The following is a 17,452-nucleotide window of genomic DNA, read 5'->3' as shown; positions in this document are numbered from 1 at the left end:
TAGCCTGTTCATTACATGCCTTGCACTGATGTTAATTATGGACTGACTATTCACAAAATCTTTTTCTAATATGTGTACTGAACATGTTCTTTGTTATTTATCTAATATGCTTTATGAAAACTTATTATAGAATCAGAACAGAGCTTTAAATTAAAAAACAAAACAAAATAGAACAGAACAAAAAAAAAACATTACTTACTCCACTGCTTACTGGTCCAAATTTATGGCCCGAGGAATCTGGTTCTTCTAAATACAGAGTGTAAAAGTGTGGTCTATATCAAACGGTACCAAAAATGTAATATTTTACATACACATTGAGACACAGTTCGAAGAGATAATATTTCAACAATGGACATCAAATATTGGAAGCAACTCTATCATTTGGAAGAAGGATACATCAGAGGAAAATAGAGAACAAAAATAGGCATAAAGATAGGTTTCAGTCATAGAAGCAGGTTTGCAGTAAGTAATATTTTGACATTGTTAGAGTAACAAATAAGGTATTGTAAATACAATTTCTGCTTTAAACAAAGTAAATATTTAATCTCAATAACACTGCAAGAGGATCTTACATTTGCAATTATATACCTACCTTTCATTTTCAGGTAACTGCAGCCAGCGAAGAACAGTTACCACCCTTTCTTCAAATGGAATTGAGCTGTATCAAAAAAATAAAAGATCAACCATGTTTCCCAGATTCCATCTATGCAAATTTTCTGTGGTTCTGCAAGAGTTAAGTGCCTGATCTAAAGTTCACTTTAGTCAATGCTCTCCATTGACTGCAATGGAATTAAAATAAAGCTCTCAGTATTGCTTTCCTTCATCATACAGACAGAATCACTGATTTCAAGGTGCAATGGCACATAAACAGTGCAGGTTTTTATTCCTGAAAAACTCTTGATTTTTTTCCCCCTATTTGAGTGTAAGTTGTCATATCACATAAACTGGATAAAAGATTGTCACATCAACTTCTGAAGTAGATCAACAATGAGCGTATTGATCTGTATCACCAGCAACAGTAATTCAGCTACCTACTACAAGTTCAGTGAACATGTACAATTTGCTAGAGAAATGAGAGTCAAAAATCAGAGCTTCCACACTATAAGGGTAAGGTGTAGGAGAAGGGAGACTGATCATAAGAAGTTAGAAATAAAAAGTCTAATTTCTCAGGAGAGATTTGAGATAATTATATAAGTGATAATAAACAGATTTATGTAGCATTTTTCATTAGGCAGAAAATGTTTAATTGCATTGAAGAGCAACCACTAAGTGAAAAATTATCACTTTAGTGTGAAGTATTTTGAAAATCTGTAATGAAAGTAATTTGACATTGGAGCAGTTTACCACAGTAAACAGTAAAACAATAAGTTTCACGAACAATATCATGTCAAGACTTGATCTGTTTACTGTAAGAGAGGTTTGGATTGAATATCTCTAAACACATCCATAAAAGATTTGTACAAACAGAAATAAAAAAAGCTTTAAAGCTTCAAAGCTGCTCTTAAAGCAGTTTTTTCACATCTTCCCTGTAAAATGCTTGCTGAGGACTGATAAAATGACTAGACAAAGAATCTGCATTATAGTGGAAAAGGAAAATTAATGGAATCCTACCGTTTTTCATGTCACATACACAGAAAAGTAGGGAAAGTTTTATCACTTCTCTGGGATCTGTCTCATTGCAACATTTAATTCAAAGTAAAATATCCATCCAAGACAGAAGATTTTACATACCTATTGTATTTTTCAAACAGGTTTGGAAAGGTTCCGTTAACTGCTACATCTGACCCAGGCCAGAAGAATGTACCCGCTTTTAGACCTTGATACACAGCTGTTAGCCAAATCTGCAGGAGGAGAACAATCATCATTATTGATGGAGTCTGTTGAATTAACTGTGTGACAGATTCAATACCATCCCACCAGTTCTGTGCCTTCTGGCGAAACTAAAAATGTATGCAGAACATGCAAGACATCCAATCTTGCATATTATCACTAACTGCAGTCACAATATACCATCCAGCCTGATTTTATATTACAAATGCTCACATCCTTTCCACTGCCATGGCATGGGGGAGCCAGTACAGAAGCACAAACTATTAGCTCCCACAGATAGGAGCAGTAATGCAGTAGTAGAACCATGGCTGAGTACCAGGAAGCAGAAATGTCTCAAGAACAGTGCAAGTGGAAGAAGGGGTTGGAATGCTTCAGAGAGCTATGCCTCACATACTCCGAAACACAGGAGCAACAGTTTGGTCAACTCCTCTGATTTTACTGCAGATCTCATGATCTACAGATTTCTTTCTGCCCTCAGCATGTTTTCCTGTCTGACTCTCATGCTTTCTTCTCAGTGGCCTAAAGTCCTTCCACCACACTTTTGTGTTTTTTCCTCTTAAAAATCAGTCCTCCCCACATTACTGAACAGTTGCATCTGCTCCCTTTCCCCTCTTCATGCTAGCACTCACCTGAACTTTCTTGTACCTTTCATTTTTATGGCAGTCTCTACAGATTTGCCAATAGCAGTATGATTAAACTGAGAGGTTTTCTTCTAAAAGTGTGCCTTTAGATTCTGTAATGTGGGCAGAGCAAAAACCTTTACTACTTACTACTAAAACTGGTGGATCTGTTGATTTCCTCAGGACTTCAAGATCACTTCACATTGAAAACAGAACAAAAATCTAATATTTTTGTTATTTATTTTAAGCTAGTTTTCTCCTCAGAGAAAACTCCATTAAGTTCAATAAAATTTATTATACTTCGCTTCTTTTGTCATTTTGCAGCTCCAGAAAGGCAATCCCTAATTATGCTGAGTAATGCTTCTTTGCTGACTCAGAAGCACCCTCTGTACTGTTTCAAAATCACTGTGCATCCAAGTGATATTAAATAACGTAACAACAGGTTGCTGTATACTCTCAGCAGTGTATTAATACTTACAGGCTGTCCTTGGTACCACTGTGGATTAAACTTTTCTTCATTTTTAAGGGTGAAAGATGCATTTCTTTTGGGGTCATATATCTTGTTATCAATTATACCATGAGATTCAGGATACAGTCCCTGCAATGGAGAGCATGCCTTGTTGCAACGTTACAAAGAGAAAGAACATTCTGGCTACATAAATGGACATTTGTTATAAATTGTTCACTGGACATATTTGTCTATGTGAGTCTTCTACTCTACCAGTATGTCAAGTCACAAGTTTAACACCTTCACACATAATTGTTACCAAAAAATTATAATCCTGACTCAAACTTCACATAAAGATAGCTGATATATGACTTGGAGCAATGGATTTTGTGGTGTTGCTCTACCTCCAGATACCTAGTTGCTTCTCAGTGAGATAACAAAACATTCAAGCAATTTTCTTTGGGACCAAACTCAGAGACACTGTTTCAGTCTGTGCATTCATTGTATCTTTAGTACCAGCAACTAAGCAAACATCCATGTTAGACCTTCACCAGGTGATCAAAAAACTCTGGTTCAGGCAAAGGATTTCAAAGGAGGATGGCCTATCAGCTAGATGAAAGATCTAGGTGGGGAAACCACTATGTAAGCAGCGACTAAGGCACCAGCTGTTAGGCAGTTTTAATCAACTTTGAGCTGTGCTTTAACACATGCTGATTCCTTTAGATAAGAGGATGGAATAATAACACCAGTGGTACCCTGCTAAACACCACGGCCTGCTGATTTTCACAAGAATGGGGAGCTGAGGCAAAGCTTTATTTTGCATTTAAGGACACTTATATCGCTTTAGAGCATGGTTAACACTTCTAGTTGTACCTTCAAAAAGGGGACATGGCAGAGGATTACTCAAGTAAAAATCTCATTCCTGAACCTGTACTCCTGCTCACTTACCAAAATACAGACCTGACAAACTGGGAAAAAAGGAAAAGATGCAGATCCTCAAGTGTCTCTCCGAATTTTAGATTTTCACATCAAGAAACTGAGAAAGATCTGCTGAATTCCAACACCACATTCAGTGTTGGAAACCTCTTTTTTTCTCTTTCCTCCTATATACAGGAAGTGAGGAAGTTTATAAGATCAGTTTTGTGACATTCTTACTCAGATTTTGATACAGTCAATCATAGACCCAACAGTAATGTGATGTTCAAATCCTGACTTCCATTTCATATTCTTCTTTGGGTCATGCCAAACCACATTAAAGAAGTGCAACAAAGCTAGCAATTTAAAAAGTCAGTCTGTTCTCACTCCAAGAGACAGAGATCTACAATTTAATGGAAACATTTATACAAATGAGAAGTCATAAAATGACATGACTTGCCAAGTACATGGGAATTCTTGTAACTGGTATTGGAAGAATTGGATTACTTACTTAGGTTAGATCTGACCACCTAGCTGTAGTGTTATATAATGCCTGTTAATCTAAATTTGCATAAAAGATATAGTACATTTCAATACACTGAAGTTGAAATAATATTTTAATAATCCACACAGATAACATATTATTCCCCTACAGATGGCTTGATAGTGAACAGCCTCCTCAATAGTGGAAACATAATATACAGGAATTCTTACTGTGACGATGGAGTAATGATTGGGAAATGTTTTTGATGGATACACTGGTCTCATATTAGAAGTATACGTTCCACATTTTTCTAGACAGAGAAGAGGAAAAAAAGCAAAATCACAGGAACTGAAACCTTTGCCAGTTTCATGCAGACATAATTAAAAACAAACAAACAAAAATAACACAGACTTTAGAAAGTTTTCATTCTTCAGTATTCTAGAGTAAATACCTTATTTTTCTTTGCAGAATTCACAAGCAGACTAAATGTCTAGTAATACAAATATCAGATCTCCTAGTGACAGACTTCAATGGTCACATGAGCAAGACATATTCCATATGAAAAACATACATAGTTAAAACACAATAAGAAAAGAAATCATGCCCTCCAAAGCCGACCTGGTCTGTGGTAAGAGAACTGTGCAGCTTGAGAACAACTAGCTGCTTCACTCTGGGAGCTCCCAGAGGTAATAAAGTGGCTGCTGGCACAATGTTGCTTTATCTTAGCACTCTCAATCACTTGTCAAATCACTATTTATTTTGCCTTCAATTTATGGGTTTGTTGCACTAAGAAAAAAAAGCCTTTAGTCTTTACAATGACCACAAACTTTTCTTTACCTTAATATCACAGGTTTTTAAGGAAAAGATTAGGGCACAGTATTTGTTAGCATGAAGATTCATTGGCCAGGCCAAAACTTTTAAGCAAGACTTACTTAAGTTAGGTGCCTAAATTTCCATAGGCAAATGTGTAGGCCCTGATTTTCAAAAAAAAAATTAAGAGCCTTCATTAAAGACTTAAAAAATACTATATGATGATGAAAAAATATTATATGATGATGAAAAAATACTTTAACTGAAAACAAATAGCCCCAAAGTAACAATCCCCTAGACAAAAGACCACTGCATGCCCTCTGGGTCATATACAGGCATTTATAAAGAAATAAATAAAGTAGAATGTGTGTGTGTGTATTTTTTTTATGTGTGTATATATAAATATATATAAATAAAATAGAATTAAAGGTTTGATAGTGTAAAAAGGTTTGATTCAAGGCACTTTGAACTCATCCAAAAAATAGATTGGGGCCTTGGATTAGATCTCTGTTGAAACAATCAGTTTGAGCTAATTTAAATTAAAAAAGACAAACAAACCAAAAACCAACCCAGCTGCCTGAAATAAATAAAAATCCTCTCAAATTAAATTGGCATCCTCTCCCACTTCTGCATTCTGTAGTGATACAGTGGTATTCTTACTGGTACTGGAACATGCTTGATGCATTTCAACCACTTCTAAATCTTTTGTTGAGGCTCTTTTCCCAAACACTGTATTTTTGTTTTGGTTTTTTTTTAAACAGAGAAAAATACATTTAAGCAATGTTTTGGAAAACTCATTGGGGATTTTTGCTGGGACTTTCCATTGAAGTTATATTTCCTATTTTTGGCTTGTTGCCTTTTTTAGTTGAAGACAACTGAAGACAAAAGGAGGATTTCCTTTAAAATTGTGATATCACAGCCCAGAAGTATGTGGAAAATGGCTTCTCCAAACCTAAAATGCACAAATTATAACCACGCCTGTGTTCACTGAGAACTTCATTTTTACACTCTCATCTTCATTCTGAATTCCTTACCTTTTAGCACATAGCCATAAGTGTGAGTGTGTGTGCGTGAGCACGCGTGTGTGTAATAAAATTTGCTAAACATGAAATTACATTGCCTTACAAGAATCTACGCTAACAAAGATCTGTAAGGAGACATCAGAATTACAGTGCAGGCACAGCGTAATTTTTAATATTTCCATGTTATATTCTCTCTTCCTTCAGTGTCAGGATACCAGTCAGGAATGTAACAGAATGCTGTACTTATCAAGTGTTTTGAAGAGGAAGATCCAGGAATTTAGCATGGTTCTAATTTAACAAGAAAGTAGGCAGAATTGGATAAGTTACTTACTGTGAGTAACTATTTACTGTTTTACAAATGTATCATTCATATACTGCGAGTTTTTCTGAACATTTATCTGCCCTGTAAATACGTAACTATCACCTTCAAAAGGATTGTTCGATATAATCCTTCAGCAATTGTCAAGCATTTCATCTGTTGTTATTATTCTATCACAGACTGACAGATTTCATTGCCCCTTCATGTACTCTAAAATACTGTAACAGCACTTATGTACTCATTTCTACAAATGCTTATCTTTACAACGTGACTGCTCCCCCTATTTTCAGTGCTGAGAGACACAGGTGAAATTAAGCACAGAGATTTGAGTCAGCAGGCCCTCAGAATGTCAAGGGATTACAAATGTGATTTATATCCCAGTGAAACCAACATTTATTCATGAGATGACTCTTCTCTTACTAAAGAGAATCTGCCTCATCCAACCTTTTCATCAGCCATTTTACTGTGAGGGAAAAAAAGACTAGAACACAAGGTTGTGTATCAAGATTGAAGAACCTATATTCTTAAAAGACTTCTAGTAGATTACAAAGAATCTTGCTACATTCCTACTTTACTGAGTACTGTAGAACAGTAGATGTAATGCAGAAATCATTTTTTCCCAGATCATTACTTATTTTATTCTGTCTAAAATAGAGTATTAGACATGGTGGTATTAGAATACTTTTGAAAAAAATGTTTGTTGTGACCATCAAAAACTGCATGATTCTGGAGAGGTGAATTGCCTTTGACAGAAAATGTTGAAAGACCTGTTTTAGGCAACTGAATTTCTTAGTGGTCGGAATTTATCACAGAGTTCTGTAGAAACAGGAATATAAGTTTATCAGAGAAGCCAACAGGGAAAGTTGTACTGTAGCCTATCCAGGCCCAGGAATGCAGAAGTTTTACAGATGGAAGTGGACACTGAAACCAAGAAGTTGTATAGAAGCTTTGCAGCACTGTATTTGTATCTCAGCCAGAGCTATAACCACTTGTAAGAGCTAGTCTCTCCTCTCAAAGCTGAAGGAGCCTTCTTAAATTGAAAATTTTGACAACTGCATCTTATGATACTGTTTCAAAGGCCTTGTTTTTATTCATGGAACAAATATAAAAAAGTTAAAACCTCAAATATACATGTGAATTGCTATCCTCTGGAACAGATCAAGTTATAACAACCACTGTACAAAACAGCAAGTATTTTTATTGACTTATTTTTAGTCAAACTGAAAGCAGCCACTCCAGGTAGTAATTTATGAATGACAAAAAGATTGGCATACTTTTCAGACAAGAAATGCCATGGGTTCTTTATAGACCACAGCCAAAAAGAGACAGGAAAAGTAACTTAAGTTACTGAGACACTACAAAGCTAAGTAAGTCACTATAAAAGCTACAGGAAAAAAAAATACATATTTACAAGACTGTCATCACTTCTACAAATGTTTGTTAAATGAAGGTTTTCTCAGATTCACATTTCTACTCTACATACCAGCCCTTGAATAGCATCTGTTCCTAATAACTTCCTTCAGCATTCTTTCTCAAGTGTAATGAAATGCTTTCTACATAACCTTCCATTTTCCAAAGCTATTCCACTTAAATATGAGGCACTATGCAAAATACATCTTTGAAATGATACAGTATGTCTAACTTCCTTTTTTTTCCCCCAAATAAAGTAAGCTCACAGCAAAAGAAGTCCACCCTCCTAAACACTAAGAGCTGCTTAACCATTGTTAAGGTGTCACTGAAAACCACAAATGTGGCCATCCCTTGCCTCATGCCCTCCATCTCTCTGCCCTTCCACTCCCATGTTCTGTGTGCACAGCTGTTGTACAGTTTGACAACCAGAGATTCCATGGGAGAAGAGTGAAGATTTAACATAGTAAGAATAGCTGCTTCTACTAAAAAAAACAGACTCCCATTGATTTTTCATGTAAGCGATCATGATATTACTTAGAAAAGGAAAACTACTCACGTAATTTGCTAATAACAGGTAGAAGTCCACCCCAAGTCTGCAAATATTCTGCTCTGAAGCCATCCAATGAAAACAGTAACACTGGGGATTTGGTAAATCTGAACAAACAGAAATTAAAGGTATTGAAAGGAAAATTATGACAAATACATTCCTATCACTATTTCAAGAAAGTTACCCAAGAATCTTGGAGATGTTCTTTTTGGGACCATAAAGTAGGCCAAGGAAACAAGTCCTCCTTGTCCTAGAAAGGGTCACAGCCTGGCAGAGTGGTAGCAAAATAGCCGTTCTGTCCCCTCTGTTTGTAGGCTAGCATAGGAAACCCTACCTGAAGGGGCTGAGGATTGTGATAGGACATCACAAACACAAAGAAATCAAGACAAAGCCTGATTTCACAGACTCACATGAAATAAAGCACAAACCAGGATGCTCACATAATCCATCTGGGTTTTTTTGTTGGTTGTTTTTTTTTAAAAAAAAACAAAAAACAAAAAAAATCTTTATCTTGAAATCAGTCCCACTGGAACAACACTCAACCCCTCCAAAAAAGTCTGAGCTCAGAAGAGCAAAAGAGCAAAGGTGGTTAAAAATCATGGCTTTGCCTTACTCGCTTTGCTTCTGAATAAATTATCATTTAGCTGAAAAACAGAATTTAGCTTTTTAAATACACAGTGCACAAAACTCTTAAGAAGGTCTAGCATATAGGATATGCCAAATCACCAACTATAACACACGTTTTCCTCACATATTACAAGCATTATTTAACTAAAAAGAACTGAACCACCATTACTTCTGCACTCAAAATACTATGAATCTCCAGCCTATAAAATGTGGCTCTGCAACTGGAAGCCAGCTAATAACAGCATTCTAGCCTGCAACTTAGCAGGTAAATTCAAAAGATGATTTCACTGGAACCAGCAAAGACAAATTCACCCTCCCAGTCTCCACAGGAACTGTTTTCCACCCTTGTTCCCAGCTTCAGCCCTGTTCATCAAACAATTTGTCTCCAACTGTAAGCACTTAAAACATTGCACCTACGGATGGGAACAGTCATCAGTAATGTCTTCCCTGAAATAAAAATATCCCATATCGAACCTATTTATCTGAGGACATGTGAGACTGCAAAATAGCAACTTAGCAGTGTAGCAGCAACCATTGAAAATATAGATTTGCACGAAAGAAATAAATATGTATTTTACATATCAGCTGAAAGCTCATTTTCCTTTCTATGTTTACACAATGTAAAATGAAAAATTAAAAAAAAACTTCATTACACTTTAGATTGCCAAGTAAAATAATGATAACAGAAGACAAGCATTATAAAAAAATCTTTTGACAATTTCTCTAGTGAGATACAGCACAAAAATCCAAAGTCATTTACTCTGACAAGTAAAACATTCATAAGCCTTATTTCAGTCTAAAACAAACATGAGTATATTAAACTGAAGATTAGTCAAGCAGTCAGAATATGTCTATCCTGAGAAAATGTTATCAATGGTTTTGAAAACACTTCAGCCAAACTGACTTCATTAGTCAAAATGATCACATAGCCTCCCATAACCCAGTTTGGAAAAAACATTAAAGAGCATTTAACAAGTTGGCTTGCAGACTGGTTTTTATTGTATTTAATATCACCTTTTGGAAATCTTAGGGGAGATGACAGGAGGCAGATGAATGGTCGTCAGACCAAGACTGAAGCTCTTCGGCAGAACAGAGAAACTTCACGTAACACCTCTACTCATGTTGCAAGTATTGGAGTTGCACCATAGATTTGGATCTCCACAACTTTTATTAATATCAAATTTTTTCCAAACAAATTGATTTTATCCAAAGCAGAGGTATTCAGTAAGAACTTCACTACAGGATTTCTTCCAGTAAAGTATGAATTGTGAAGCCAAAATTGTTCAATATTACCTACCTACAAATGTAAGTAAAAAATAAACTAATTTAAAACAACTCCTTAGAAAGGGACTTTAGGCAATTCATTCTGACTTGGCACTTACAAGTAAACCAACCATTAGGAAAATGTTTTGTTTGTCTGCAAATCCAGCTAGTGATCTCCTCACATGCGTAAATTAAGCTTGACAAAACAGACAATTACCACAACCAGAGAGATTAGTTGGTTTGCTTCTTGTATATTGTACACATGCTAAAACTTAAATAGTCAGTGATCTGTCCTGTGTCCAGGAAGCAAAGCATGACAGACCACAGGGAAACAGCACTGTTTGGAACAGCTCCAGAGCACTGCTTGTGTGTGAAATACAGCTTATTCAAACTGATCTGAACTCAGTTCTGAGATAATAAATCTCCAAGATTTCTTTCCTGCACCTGATTTTTCTGTTGGTAGCTAACCATGTTTTTGAAGTAGCAAGCGTAGCCTATCACGAGCAAGCAGACCTGAGTCGGAACACAGAGGCTGTAGTTTTGGCTCTGTCAGTGATTAATACTGGCTATGTCCAAACAGTAAGACAAGGGTGTTTCACAGCTCTTGGATAAATATATATTCCACAGTCACATCCTGACTCCACACTGAAGGAAATCAAGTGGTAATTGTCCCCTCCTATAAAATGGCTTCTACACAAACGTAAGGGAGGCAAACAAGCTTGCTACGGTCTAGCAGGTTCACCAGTCTGGATGGTCAAGAGACCAGAACAGAGGACCACACTACCAAGCTGACCTGCCTCTCAACAGCTTGTTCAGGCCCTGATTATAAAAGACCAACCCCCACCCTGAAAATCAAGTCCCCTCAAAAAGCTAAATACATTACACAGAGAACTTCCTATCCCCCACACACATATGCATTGCTGCCTATGCACTCACAAAACGTAAGTAGCAAAACTTTCTTCTCCACTAAATAGATGTAAGGCCTCAACAGCAGGTGAAAGATGCAATTATCAAGAAGTTCAGTAACAATCCGCAAATATGTAGGAGAGCTGTGAAGAGGAAAGAAATCAACTGCTCTCTCACTGGAGAGAGCACAAGTAGAGATAGGCTTAAATCACAACAAAAGATACTAAGTCATCAAGAAAAGCATCTGTTTAAGCTCTCAGATAAGCTGCTTATGTAGGTTTGAAATCCAAGAGTATTATTTCATTCCTTTTAAGAGAGTGGGAAGAACCAGATGACTCCTGAAACCTCTTATAGCCTTATTTATTTTGTAATCCTATTAAATAACACAGGACATAATCTTGGACAGACCTATGTGTGTTACTTAGTTTTAAGCATTTGGACAGTCTCACTGAAAACAGCTGGATTTCTCAGATTAATCACCTCATTGAACACAGTGCTGTTATGGCTTCTGTCTACTCTGCACTACAAGAGCGATCAGAACTCAGAACAAAACACTATAAACCCAGCAATTTGAACCCACAAAACATTTTGCATGAATATGCACAGAATCAGAGGTAATATCTTGAAGCTTTAAAGTGAACTAAATTCATCTGTACCCCTGCTTATTCCACTATAGGAAGAAGGGACCTGTTCTGTGTTGTCAATTTGAGGAGAGGCCTATGCACTAATAGTCTGAGATGAGTTGGACGAGTGTTTACCGAAGGCTCAACTTTGACCACACATCACCCTTTCCTGGGCTGGGTTTTATTGCAACATTTCTGGGTTTGCCAGGATTAAAACAATTTTAGTGAAATAACTATGCATTCCTTTCATGCGCTGAACAGAAAAACCCTAAAAACAAGTTAACCAACAAGACCTGCTGTATGGCATTCATGTCATTACCTTAGCTGCCAATCTGTACAAGACTCTTGTTTGTTTATCTGCCCTTGGCGTGTAGCACTCCCTGATCTTATAGTGAGGAAGTCAGCACCCTATAGCCTCTGACCTCCAAGACAGGAATTATGAACAAAAGCTTCCCGAAGCATCCGGCTACAGCCCTCCTACTTGGGAGCTTATCAGGGTCTTAGATTCAAATCTAAGGACTAAGAAAAGCATTTTTTATCATTCAGAATCACAATGAAAAGTGCTCATGTGGTATAAAAACATTCCAGGCAACAAAACAGGCAATATATTTTCTTTGACTTTATCAGTCCAAAAAAAGTAATGAAGTGTTTGATCAGAATTCAAACAAGTTGTGGGAATGAATTAAAAAAAATATTTATTTTTTGGTGGAACACTTTTTAGTCAAAAACATTTAAGTCACTTATTTTATTAATGCCTTATACATCCAAAGTCTGTGGTCAACTTTAGTTTTAATGATATTTTGAAGATCCCACAATAAAAACCCACAAGAAATGCAGGTCTTTTTCTGACTGGGAAACATAGCTGTACTATTTGAGCACAAATGCTGATGCAATCAACTAGGTGATTTATTCCTTGCACAGTGTATATGCAGCTTGCAGGAGGCCCAGTGTGGAGCTGAGCCATAGAACATAAGGATCCTGTGGCACCTCATGCGCAACATTTTACATCTTTTAATAAGGTATAGTTTGTAAATGGATCTGTCTCTCCACCATTGCAAATGGGACAATAATCTGTCCACATTTTGCAGCTCTGGGTTTTGAACAGGCAAGGATATAAGAATTGACCAGGAGAGAAGCAGGTGCTAGGAGCCTGAGATTGCAGTGTGAGCCCCAGAATATTTATGACAGTGGGTATTGTCCCAGATATGCTCCAATAACAAGGCTGGCATCTGGGAGTGCTGTCCCAAGCAAACCTACCCATGAAAGATGGAGTAGGTAAGTCCAGCAAGTCAAGCAAGTGCTGGGATACACAAGCGCTGCTTGAGTAGAGCAACCTGATCTGTTAGTAAGCACTACCAAATGCTGGCTGAGCCAGTATCCTCGTCTGTTCGGCAGCTGCTCTCTCTGTGGATAAGAAAGGCAAGCAGGTCTCAGGGAGGCAAAGTAGGGAAGTTAATCTCAAAAAATAAAACATAAGCAAAGAGTAGAGCTATGCAAATATACAATATCCTCACCCTTTTGGACACTGAGGTTCAGTAATGTCCTCACACTCTTCTTCAACCCAGCTTGCCTCTCCTTAAAACAAATGAGTGCAATTTATTTTTCAATATAGTATATTCTTTTCTTGACAAATGCAAGTTTTTTCACTTTATTAGATGCTTTATTTATACTACATCCTTGTTCCCTTTCAAACAATCAAGTACATACAAGAGAGATTGTAGGAATTTTGAGGGGAGTATTTACCTTTACAGACAGTGTGATAATTGACACAGCAATCTTTATTTTCCACACAATCATCTGAACAGGCACAATGATATTCTGGTCTCCTCTTCTCTCCACACCTGAATTTATTGCAGGTCCATATGTGGGCTGCAAACAGACATGAGTACAGAGATTGATACTTGTCTAAGTGTAGAATTTAATTCAATGTTAAATTCTGTCTCAAATGTGTACTCACAGAAAAACAGTACTGAGGTATCTCACACATGCATAATACTGTAAACTTTGGCATTTTGGAAGATAGAAGCACCCAAGGGTAAATAATAATCCAGGTGCATAGAATACAATTATGCAGCATAGGATTATAATACCACAAATCAGAAAAGGTCAAAAAATATATATATGGATTTCCCTAAATATCCTTAAATTCAAGTGGGTTTAATCTGGTAATTTATTTGGTAAATACTAGAGTTTAAAAAAAGTTAAAAAGCCTTCTCAAATAACCCCAAAACAAAAACTTAAACTTGAGCCTGAGTTTGATATACTTGGAAAACACTGTCAAATAACTTATTCTGACTTGCACTGAAGTCACAATGGAATTTACCATTCACCATCAGGCACTCCAGCTTCATTCATGATCTCTTAGGCATAACTCAACAGCTATTCAAGCTCACAGGAGTCCTAGTAACTTTGGCTCCACTGCTTTTTTTAGTAGGGATTTTTCTGGATCATATTGCTTTTTTCTGAACAGAATATTATCTTCGAATGATATATTTTGGAATGATTTTGTTATCAAGCTGTAAATACAAGTGGATCCTTTGTAGTCAGTGAGGATAAACATGAGCAAATTTACCTAGTGAGTGAATACCTAAGTGAAGGTCTTAACAGAAATGTGGTAGCCAAATCTAAGTGTTTGAGTAGAGGACAGTCATTATTCAGTCTTCATACATGACTAGCAATTCCTACTTAAAAGCATTCTCAGCAGGTTAAAAACCAATAAAATCTAGTTAGCCTCACTTTCAGGCATATTGAATTTGAGTAACTCAATAGACATCAGGAGACCTTTACTTCTGTGAGAGCACAGAATCTATGATTCTGTGTTTCTAGTTATATGTTGTTACATGAAAACCAGTTCTCCATTGAAGTTAATTCTACTGAACTAAAAACAATTTCGCCTAGCAAATGCATATGAATTCTCATTTTTAGTGGCAAGACAGACTCTTCTGTTTGTTTTTGAAGAATTCTTTAAACCAAGAAAGAATGATGGAAATAAAGAGTAAAACTCATAAGTACTCCATGACCAAAAAGCTTCATGCAGTTTACAGAACCTTTGAATGATAGTCAGTTGAATCAGATATCTGAACTCAGTTTAATCATTTCCTTAAAATCACACAACATTGGGATGTTTTATTTCAGGGTTAGAGAACATTAGTAAGATTTATAGATAAAAAGGGTAAGAAAAACAGTAAACTGAAAAAATAAATAATATCAAGCATGAAGGCAAAACTAAGATACAGACCAGTTGAGTTGTCTTTAGTGTTACTCCTCACACTAACATCTTTGCTTGCAAGATTTCTCTGTAGTGCTTTTCACACCCTTGCCTATTTGACATCCAGCTTTCCGGTAAACCTTGAGAATTTCTCACTTTCCCCACCATTTCCGACCACTGCAATTTGTTTTGTTGCCCTGTCTTGTTCCAAAAGTCAGCACGTGACCCTTGCTTCACACTCCAGCAGAGGAGTAACAAGGCACAGGGCCCGAGTAACTGAGTAGGGAACAGCAGCAGCTTTCACAGAGCTGCTCTGCCCTTCCCCTTTTTCATGGGGGGAGAGATACAGTGTGCAGAATCCACTCCTCTTCCTGGCTGGCCTGAGAATGTGCTAGTAATATATTTGATGCTAGGGACAATGCATGCCACTGTTCTCACCCCCGGACAGAGAAAACAAGAGGCTGGTTGAGACCTGTAGTCAGTTTTTCCTGCTCTTTTCAAGGGACAGTGCAGCAACACATTTCCTCACAGCCTCTTGCCCCACAAGAATTCTGGGAAAGCCAGAAGCCTGACTGAACCAGCAGGCTATGTAATCCACGTAGGTGAAATAAGAGCCTTGCATGCGGCAACTGCTACACCAGAGCCCTGATATTTCACAGGGGTCCACAGTAATGCCATCACTGTGGTAACTCCACCTGTGGTTGTGACAGAGGGAGCACAAATATGAGGAGGTCACTGGTATCAGAACCAGTGCACTGTTTGGCCTAATCCTCTTGCACCCTCAGAGGATCTTAAAGATTTTAGGAGATTATGGCTACCTGACCACAACAGTGTTGCATATTCTGTGTCATGAGACAACTCTGAATATGCAAGTTTACCTCCATAATTTTTTCCATCCTTACCTGGTTGCATACACGTTTCCTGGTAATCCAAGCAGCAGTTTCCAAGCTTGACACAATCTCTGTCACAACGACAGCTTCCAAATGTCCTTTCAAAGCAACGACCTTTGCAGGTTTTCACTGTAAGTTGATAGCGTTAGATGTCAGTGGCTCAGCCTAAATTGTTCAGTGTGCCAAACAAATGAATAAGGTCAATGTATGTAAAGAAACAGGTGGCCATTCCACAACTTACAGGATGGCTGAGCAAATAACAGTAGCCAAAGAAAAAGTCTTCAAACTAAGTGTTTTTATTTCCTCTTATGAGGAAAAATTAAAAAATGTGTCATACTGAACAAAAGATTCCATTTTAGCAGGAACATGTTTCCTTTGTGGCAAAAACAAACGAAACAAGGACTACAATTCTAGATACCAATGATTTTGCATTAACAACACTTATATAATTGGGTAGTCTATTTCATCCTGAATAATCACCAGGAGAAAATGAGGTAAATTGTTGATTCTGTCTTTGGTGTCTCTTATTTTCTTAAGAGCCTCAAATACCTGTGAGATATTAGGAAATAAAGGTAATAATGAGCCAATATGGCAAAGCTGTAATAAAATGCGGAAAAAAAAAGTTAAAAATTAACAGTCTGAAGTTTGGTTAAAAATAATTGCAGGATTGTTAGTTAAAACAGATTAACTGAGATTCTTCAAGATCTGTAGCTTTCAACATAAAAAAAAGACCTAGTCTGAAAGTAAAGCTTAATTTCTTAGAATCTTTCCTAACCTTTTACCTGAACAAACTGCATCATTGAAAAAAATCACATATTTTTCAAGAGTGCAAAAACAGGCAAAATTCCACATGGAATGTTTTCAGACTACAATTCTAACTAGAGGGGATAGGGGGGACTTTTTTTTTTTTTTTCTTTTCAGAGTTGACTAGAAAAGTTGAAAAACAAGTGTTCCAGGACAACATGAAATAAAAATAAATAACTGCTAGCCATTTTTAAGTAGGGAACTGAGGGGAGAGAAAAAAAAAAAAGTCAGCCATGTGACATCACCACAATGATGGGTTGGGACATATGGAAGCTGCCACAAACAGGATCAGTTTACCTCTCAGGGGAGTACAGACCAGTACTGAGAACACCTGAGGATTACCTCTTGGTCTTTTCGTTCTATTCTAATTGAAACAAGCAATGCATCCAATCCTCTTCCTGTGGCAATAAAGGGTGACATTCTGACAATGTTAAAGTTAATTTACAACAGGGGGTGGGGGGAGGAAGGGATTGCATAGAAATCTCTCTATTAAGAGGCACATTAGTTACCATCTTTTGAGCAGCTAGGCTTCAGGCCAAATATACATCCTAGGATTGTGGTCAACATGCAGACACAGAGTACCTGTGGGACAGGAAGGAAAGCAGTCTTAAGTGACATTCCTGAATGGTTTTGCCCTCATTTTCTCTATAATACTATAGAATTGTAATGAAATTGATTGATATGCAGATCAGGAGACTAATCTCGCTGCTCTACTTAAAGAAGTAA

At 37.0% G+C, this 17,452-nt stretch overlaps 1 protein-coding gene across 2 annotated transcripts in view; it reads right to left on the bottom strand.

Annotated features, from left to right (window-relative positions):
- Positions 1–17,452, bottom strand: part of ENPP1 (ectonucleotide pyrophosphatase/phosphodiesterase 1) — a 71,103-nt gene that overhangs the window by 24,041 nt on the left and 29,610 nt on the right. For both annotated transcript variants that reach the window (XM_026120296.2, XM_026120286.2), the window contains exons 2-11: positions 17,236–17,308; positions 15,935–16,051; positions 13,568–13,693; positions 13,339–13,399; positions 8,415–8,512; positions 4,528–4,607; positions 2,929–3,048; positions 1,732–1,841; positions 593–658; positions 200–272 (exon numbers count right to left, since the gene is read on the bottom strand). In XM_026120296.2, coding sequence (XP_025976081.1) covers positions 200–272; positions 593–658; positions 1,732–1,841; positions 2,929–3,048; positions 4,528–4,607; positions 8,415–8,512; positions 13,339–13,399; positions 13,568–13,693; positions 15,935–16,051; positions 17,236–17,308 — 924 coding nt within the window. The remainder of the gene's footprint in view (positions 1–199; positions 273–592; positions 659–1,731; positions 1,842–2,928; positions 3,049–4,527; positions 4,608–8,414; positions 8,513–13,338; positions 13,400–13,567; positions 13,694–15,934; positions 16,052–17,235; positions 17,309–17,452) is intronic.

This window comes from Dromaius novaehollandiae, chromosome 3 (assembly GCF_036370855.1).
Source record: "Dromaius novaehollandiae isolate bDroNov1 chromosome 3, bDroNov1.hap1, whole genome shotgun sequence".
Classification (NCBI taxonomy): Eukaryota; Metazoa; Chordata; class Aves; order Casuariiformes; family Dromaiidae; genus Dromaius; species Dromaius novaehollandiae.
Note: the sequence above shows the minus strand (reverse complement) of the source record. Positions and strands in the feature narration are given on the sequence as shown.